General features: G+C 36.0%; 1 protein-coding gene across 1 annotated transcript in view; it reads right to left on the bottom strand.

The window, feature by feature from the left end:
- The window catches only part of boka (BCL2 family apoptosis regulator BOK a), a 21089-nt gene that overhangs the window by 6281 nt on the left and 5930 nt on the right, over positions 1–8878 (bottom strand). Inside the window, exon 3 of the mRNA XM_016497248.1 lies at positions 5057–5220. Within this exon, the coding sequence (XP_016352734.1) occupies positions 5057–5220 (164 nt within the window). The remainder of the gene's footprint in view (positions 1–5056; positions 5221–8878) is intronic.

The raw sequence follows: 8878 nt of genomic DNA, 5'->3' as shown, positions 1-8878 counted from the left end.
GCGTTCTAACCACAACCTCGCCCCTCCCCACCCCCCAACCATTCGAATTTCTGTAGGCGGGAATTATTTGTAATGAAATTCTAATGAGCCGCTTTGTGATATCACAAAGCCCGGAAACCAAACGCTGTAGTCCAAACGAGCCGTTTGCTGTAGTTCTTGAAAATGGATTTTTAAAAAACTAAATATCTCCCTTTGGAGTGGACTTTGAGATTTGTAACTTTCTAGATCTTTTTTATGCCCAAACATACACACTACACACTGACTAAAATTAAAAAAGTGAAAAAGCATAATAGGACCCCTTTAAAGCCTCACTGTAAAAAAAAAAAAATCTGTGACAGTAAAATACCGGCAGCTGTGGTTGCCAGAACTTCACCGTTAAAAATATGGCAGCAACATTTTAGGTTTTACAGACTTAACTTAAATTCACAATAAAAAAAACGTATTTCATTAACTGATGTAATGCTAATAAACCAGCATATTGAAGTACTAATATCTGTTTTGAACCATTGTAATACTGATAACCACCAAAAACAGGTGGTGATGAGAAAGTCACAGGATGAATCAAAGCTCATCACAAACAGCTCTTCCACAAGCTGAGAAGGGAAATACTAATATATATATATATATAGAAGGTGCACAGTGTCATTCACACAAACACCAAACACACTAAACACCATAATGGTAACTTACATGATACTGAAATAATGCAATAAACATTAATTTAACAACATTAGATGTAAGATAAAACCCTAATGTACACAACTGATAAGAAAAAAATACTAAGAAGAAACAGATATTTCAACGAAAAAACAAAATATGAAATGTCATGCAGGGAATTCTGAGAATTGTCAATTTACGGTTTTTCACTATAAATTATACAATGCCTTTTTCTTTTTCACTTACAAAAACCGTAATTTTAACAGTATTTTACTGTAAAATTACATTAAATGCAATTACAGTTATTCACCGTATATAGTATGGAAACGTACTGATAACCAATTAACAGGTTTTTACTGTAGCACTTTTAAAGTGAAAGAGAAATTCAAATCAAGAGACAACTCAAGACGGAGATAATGAAGGCACAGAGAGATGGCGACATCCCTTAATTAGGAATTTGAATGAAAAAAAAAATCTTACTCAGCGGTGTTTTTGTGTATCTGTGTGTGTGAATAGGCCCCTCATTTAGCCCCCAGGGCAATCCCACAGAGTAAAACACACAGAATGGCACGTAGACACGACTGCCCACATACTCACATCAACAACAACTTTCGTTTAGTGCTCCTGATGATAAAGTCCTTGTTTTCAGGTTCAGTTCAGTCTGTGGGTGTGCCCATTTTGTACTAAAACAGCAGTTGCAATATCAGGACACTCCCAAGAGGAAAACACCTTGAAAAATGTTGAGAATGATTTCGCCTGAAGCAACCATTAAGACTTTCACTTATTCCAGTTTTTTTCAAGCTGTACCTCCACCAATAATTTGAAAGTTGATCCTTTAGAAGTACTGAAAGTGTTCTTTGTGTTCTCACTTATAAATAAGTGATAGAACATTAAACTTGCTCTAGATAACGGTGTTCTAATAATTTAAAATATTTCTTATATTACTCATTTTTCAAAATCGTATTACTCACGTTAAGAATTGTTTACAAGTTTGAAATAATTAATGTTTTTTATGTTTTTAAAAGAGGTCTAAAAATACAAAAACAGTAAAAACAATAATATTGTGAAATTGTATTACAATTTATTTTATATATTTTGTGTCACAGTGTCACATGATCCTTTAGAAATCATTCTATATAAAATGATTTGGTGCTCAAGAAACATTTCTTATTGTTATCAGTGTTGAAAATTGTTTTTGCTGCTTAATATTTTTTGTGGAAACTGAAGAAAGAAAAAATAAATAATGGTTTTATTCAGCAAGGACGCATTAGATTGATGAAAAGTGACAGTAAAGACATTTATAATGTTACAAAAGATTTCTATTTCAAATAAATAGCCTACAGTTCTTTCTACTGTTCTAGTCATCAAAGAATCCTTAAAAAATGTATCATGGAAATCATATTAAGCAGAAAAAAAACGGGTTTCAACATTGACAATAAGAACAATTATTTATAATTGAGTACCGATAACAATTTATAATTATTTAGCACCAAATCAGCATATTAGAACGATTTCTGAAGGATCATGTTACACTAAAGACTGGAGTAATGGCTGCCGAAAATTTAGCTTTGCCATCACAGGAATAAATAGCATTAAATTAGAAAATAGTTATTTAAATTGTAATAATATTTCACAATATTACAGTTTTTTATCTTAAAAAAAAAAAATCTGAACCATTTTGTATAATATATTAATTTACCCCAGTATTTATTTGTTTGTTTGTTGGGTCTCAAAAAGTTATTATCTACAAAGTCACAAAAGCAGAGGAAGAAAACTTTGAGGGAAGTTGTGAGGCCTGTAGGAGTTGCATATGGGTCTATTATAAGTGCTGCAGCTTGTGATGACTCTGGCACAGTGCCATGTTGAATCTGCTTGAATAGAGACAGTCTAATGAGCACAGACATGCTCTGCCACAGTGTTGCCAGACGTACGATAATTATCGTATTTGTACGATAATTTTGACCTCTGTACGATGTACGATCAATAATGAAAAAAATCCCATAATGTACGATAATTTCATAATTTTATTACAATTCAAATGATGGTAGTTGTAGTCATAGGGCTTCTATATTCATTCACGAAATCGGCTCATTACAGACACTCTAAATGCGCTCGTGCACACCTCAGAGTGTGTTAAGAATGCAGGAGGGTGCCCTGCTTTAAAGCCAACGAGCACTATGTTGCGGTCCATGATGGCAAGAACCCCCTCAACATCTGGCAACACGCAGGCTTCCGATGACAGCGGCTCAGATGTGGAGTTAACAGCTAAAGTCTGTCTACACTGGACGCGACAAAGCGAGTGTTAAAAATCATTTTAATACGTCATAAATAGAACGAGGCATCAGTTTACTGTCCGGGATGTGTCGTGTCGCGTCGCATCCAGTGCAAACAGTCACTGATTATAATGGTTTCTATAGTATTTTGTCACACTACTCGCGTCCAATGTAAACACGGTACACCTAGTTATGTATTGTGGTAATTTGCAGGTCGTGTCAAAAAGTTGTTGGTTTAGATAAATAGCTGTATTCTGTACGTTTGACTCGTGTACGATACTTTTCTTCCAAATACGATAATTCTGAGCTTCTGGTACGATACTTGGACATTTCCAATCTGGCAACACTGCCCTGCCAAAACAGCCACACATACTAGCACAGCTCCTCATTCAGCAGGATCACTGAACTGTGCCGTCTTTCTGAGAGATTGATCAGATTTTCCACTCGTAAGCTATCTAAATACAGGACAAAGACGGAAGGGTAGAAGTCTGTGTTTTTTCTGGGCCTTAGATCGATTAACAAACACACCAGCACAATGGTACTTTCAGTTAAAATAAAAAGAGCATCCAAAAGTAACACCCAAAAATGAAGATTCTGTCATCATTTAGTCAGCCTCATGTTGTTCCAAACCTGTATGACAATCTGTTTTCTGCTGAACACAAAAGAAGATATTTTGAAGAACATTGGAATTCAGTTTTGGTGACCACTCACTTTCATTTTATGGACACAAAAAATTCTCAAAAATTTCAACAGCCATTACTCCAGTCTTCAGTGTCACATGATCCTTCAGAAATGCTGATTTGACATAAATGACTTGACATTTTTTCCACCAGTGAAAAATAAGGCGTTGCATCTGCTTTAAAAAAATATTCCACAAAAACATCAACAAAAAAAGTCCATTACATACAAAACAATTGGCCTAGAAACAAGACACACACGGCAACAATACAGTAATACTACAACTGAAGTCCTCTGAGGTCATTTTCACTCCATTCAACAACTGAGATGCAAGATGGCACCAGTGTTTATATGAAATGAGAGAGCGAGTCCATGGCATGATATGAGAAACAAGAAAGCAGTGAATAAACATGAGCTACATATGACAAAAGATGGCGAATATTAGGACATTGACTGCTGAATGCCATGATTATTAGTGATGTGTCGTTCGCGAACGAGCCGGCTCTAAGAGCCGATTCTTTGTAGCGAATGAGAAGAGCCGTCTCCCGTCGGGGAGAGCCGAATCTTCAGCCGGAGCATTCTATTTTAGCCCAATTGAGCAATTGTGAATGGTTTGTGTGTTGGTAAGCAATTTTGTATTCAGTGTTTTCATAAAAGCCTTATTTTTATGCATTTTTTCGTTACAAAAAAAAAATAAAAAATACACATGCGGCTAATCACATAGGAGGATAGAATAGGATCATACCATTATGTGAAAGGAAGGGGGACACACGTTCCGAAGATAGCGAGTGTAGTGGTAAAGGCCAGGTACACAGAGCGAGAGAGAGGCGGGGGATCCGGATTTAAATGCAAGCGCGTTGGTTAAGGTAATGGTAGGAAGACACTGCATTGTTGCAGCATCGGTCCCCTCAGAGAGAGTCTTCTCAAAAACAGGACAAATAATCACAGAGAGGAGAAATCGCATCAGCACACCCAAGCTGAGGCATCTGATATTTCTGAATGCCAACCTGCACTAAAGACTAAAGTGTCTTAATGTTAAGACTTTTGCCTTTATTTATTTGATTTGTTTGCTGTGGTTCTGTGTTCAATTGTTCAATTAAAGTTTTATTAAAATGTTAAATAATAGTAACTGTTTTTTTTTTGTAATGAAAAAAATGCATAAAAATAAGGCTATTATAAAAACACTGAATAAAAACTGCTTACCAACGCACAAACCATTCACAATTGCTAAATTGGGCTAAAATAGAAGGCTCCGAGTGATACTAAATGAAGAGCCATTTGGGAGGCTCTTCTAAGGGAGCTGAGCCAAAAGAGCCGAATCTTTGAAAAGAGCCAGACTTCCCATCACTAATGATTATGTATGTTTGGGCCGAGAGGCATAATAAAAGCATGCATTTTTTTAACACTTTTTTTTGTTAATTGATTGTACTAATGGATTTTTTGCTTACCCAGCCTCCTCTCCTCTTAAACCACGACACAAGGCTCTTGCGAACAAACTCGCCCATGCAGTCGACAATGGTGTGCACCATTGCTGGATGGCCGTGCCGAACACAGTCCACAGCTAGAGCTCCAGCCACAGCATACAGAGACACAATCTTCCCCCATGTTACACCTGTAGAGAGACAAAGATGGACACAGATATAATCCAACTGAAAGTCTGTCCTTGTCCATGGACATTTCTTTATAACATTTAAAATACTACATTGCAAGATCATGTCCTGGTAAATCTCTCGTGTTGCCTGATTTAACCAATTGAAATATTGTTTGACAGACAAAGAGGTAAAGTGTCCTAGCTAATGCAGGTAGCAGAGCCGAGAACTGCATAATAAGCATAATCAAATCACTTATTTCCACTGACAGCATATACTGTACACTGTCACTACTGTATGTGTGTGTACAGGTGGAAGCGTGTATGAAAATCATAACCAGGTGAGTCATCAAAATACCTGATAATCCCTCACCCATTGTTATATAACTGCCAGGCAAGCCGTCAGCTAGTGTGTCAGCCAGAAAGACACACACGCAGAAGAAAAAGAACAAAAAATAAAATAAATATATATATATAATATATATATTTTTTTTTTTCAAATTCATGAAAAATTCAAATTTCAATCTTCCAGTAAAATTCACATTCCAGGGACTAAATATCACGTTATTGGGGTCGCTTCAACCCGCGGACATGAACAACAACCCGCGGCAACAGTGTTAAAGTAGCGTTAGCCCAATTCCGCGGGAAAACTGCGGACTTGGCAACACCGCTTATGAACCGACCGCACTATAGCGTTTCCTTGTTTACCGCTGCAAACAAAGCAGATCTGCGCTTTATACGAGAAGAAAATGCCATTGCCATCGAAACTTTTTTTCTCAAGACAGTACCCTTCAGTGATACATTAATATAACCCCATAAATGTAATGCATTTTTGTACTTATTTTACTGTTTTTTTCGGGATCTACTGGGACAGTGATAAAGATCTACCAGTCGATCACGATCGACGGGTTGGCGACCACTGTTTTATAGTTTACAACAAAGTGTTTCAAATCAAATGAAGACGTATTAAATACATATAGATGCACACTGACACTCAAAATAGTGGTCAATTACCATCCTTTTGTACAATAATACAACCATCTAGAAGCACTATCTTTGCTTAAAAAAAATTAAAAAGCATGCAGTTAGAATCTTGTATCTATGTTGTGACTATGTAATATTTATCTTGAAATAGAAAAAACATTGAAACTAAGAAAATTCTGCAAGTGTTGGAGAGTCTAACAATCACCAAACTGACCTGTGACCCCATTTTTTTTTTAATGATTTTTATTTATTTTTTTTATTTTTATAAGTAGATTTTAATACACCAATGCATTAGCAAAACACAATTTCGGCAGCATGAATTCTTAAACCACAAAGTAAAACTAGATTTTAAAACATGTAATCATTTTGATTTCTTTTCAAAATGCTATGCATAACATTATTTTATGCATAATATTTAATTAAAATATTCTTTTAAAGGGATCATGAACTGCCTTTTTTATTATTTTGTACTGTTCTCTGAGGTACAGTTATAACGTTATCAAGATTTTTACATAAAAAAACATCACATAAATCGACCAAAGAGTAATATCCAGCAATGCAAACTACTCCATTTTTTATTTTATTTTATTTTATTTTGCTGTTTTGAAAATATATCCTATCATTTACATCATCCATGTATTTCATTACTGAATGTGACAAAACGAGAAACATTAATGCAGCTGTTTTTGGCATATTTTACATAAGATTGAGAGTGAATTTGTGTACAGTATATTTTAAAAGAAAGGGATCATGAACTGCCTTTTTTATTATTTTGTACTGTTCTCTGAGGTACAGTTATAACGTTATCAAGATTTTTACATAAAAAAACATCACAATTTAGAAGTAATAGGCTATTTTCTGTCCTGTTTTGACCCCCCTCATCAGAACGCTCTGTTTGAGTAGGCGTGGTGGATTGTAGACTTGGAAGTAAATGCCCACTGCTATGATTGGCTAACAGTTTTGCATATTTCAAGTTCTAAAGGACAGCTGTGTGTCCACCAATGTAAACTTCTGCATGTATGCTTGACAGCCTACATCCTTCATAGATGGACATCTATGCAGTGATATCAAACGATCTGAAATAACAGACAAAGCAATAGTGACCACGTAATAAAAACAGTTACTCAGACTTGTGTGGTGTGACATTACTGTCGGATCCAATACAATCGGCACAGCATCGTCTTTTAGTTTCAATCCTTCTGAAGGTCCAGTGTTGAATTGTGCCTCGTTTGTAAATGAATCTGCGGTGAAATGAAGTGAACAAAGGACCAAGTTCTTACTGACGTGTTCTGGAACTTCATTATGAATAAAGTTCATCCACTCTTTCCTAATGTTGAGATCAGAAGGAAGGCAATGCAAAGAAAGACTGTTTTTCCACAACTTGGCACTGCAAGCGTCTTCTTGTCTTCAGAGCCTTCTTTATTGTTTGGTTTCTCTTGTTATTTACACGACATGCCTGAATCGGTGGGCGGAGCTAAACAGGCAGTGATGTAGAAGCAGGCGTTGATCTTCTTCTGCGGAGGCGGGGTTTAGCCACACTATTACATCATAATGTGGCACATTCCACAACCTGTCATTCTGGCAGATTGGCTTTAGTTTTTAGACTAATGAGAAAGTTTTGAGTTCTGAAACTTACAGGACGTTTTTATAATACAATGATCTCTTATTTGTCAAATCAGTTCGTGACCCCTTTAAAAATTGCACCATTATTTTAAATTGTCTTAGAAATAGTCACAGTAAAGCTGAGCAGATATTATCACTGAAATGACTAATTAAAAAAACAAAAGTGAATATACATATATTTTTTCAATATATTTTATATATAATTTTAAAATATACATTATAATATACAAAGCATAGTGTGAAATTATTTAAATAAATCTTCATTTATAAAAAATAAAAAAATACACAATAACTATATAGTTGCACAGTAATATGAAAAAGTGCACAGAGGGTTTAAAAAAATTAAAATAAATAAAGTGAACACCAGTGACCAATTCAGTTGCACTGCTTCAGGACAGGTATGAGGACAGACAGGAGGTGCGAGGTTATCACCGGGTGCAGTACTTTTGTGTCTTTTGTTGAGGAATTTTTGATGCACTGTTTTGACTGACATGAGCAATTATGCTTTAATACATAAAAACAAACGATTTTTCCCTGAACACATTAGGTGAACATGTTACAGCACATCTTAAGAGCTACAGTAAATCTGGGAGGTCAAATAAGGGTTGCAGTCATATGAACTAAACTGAATCCCAAGGGCTTGTACTAAATATGAGCAATGTACAGTATGCTGTAGGGCTGTGCGATTAATTGAAATCGAATCGAAATCGCGATTTGAGACGTTGCGATTTGCTAATCGCAAAGCCTGCGATGTGGACGCGATATTACTCTGTTCCAGAGCATATGCATGACTGCAAACCTTGAGTTGCAGTCTTACTTGCCCTGGGCAAGAGTGAGCACACCTCCGTTCTCCCCAATCATTCTGTTTTCAGTAGTGGAGAATAAAAGATACATTCTTAGATGTTTTTGTTAGTACGTGAACGTTATCTTACACATTTTATCTCCCCAACAGATTAATTTGAAATAAGTTTATAATGCATGTTGGCTATTCCCAATTCAGAAGAGCGCACACACAGCCTGTGTCTGTGAATGCTTCTCATACTCGCTCCTCTCTGCCCCACGCGGCGCGAATCCC

This window comes from Sinocyclocheilus anshuiensis, unplaced genomic scaffold (assembly GCF_001515605.1).
Source record: "Sinocyclocheilus anshuiensis isolate Anshui unplaced genomic scaffold, SAMN03320099.WGS_v1.1 scaffold999, whole genome shotgun sequence".
Classification (NCBI taxonomy): domain Eukaryota; kingdom Metazoa; phylum Chordata; class Actinopteri; order Cypriniformes; family Cyprinidae; genus Sinocyclocheilus; species Sinocyclocheilus anshuiensis.
This window is presented reverse-complemented; position numbering and strand designations above follow the sequence as displayed.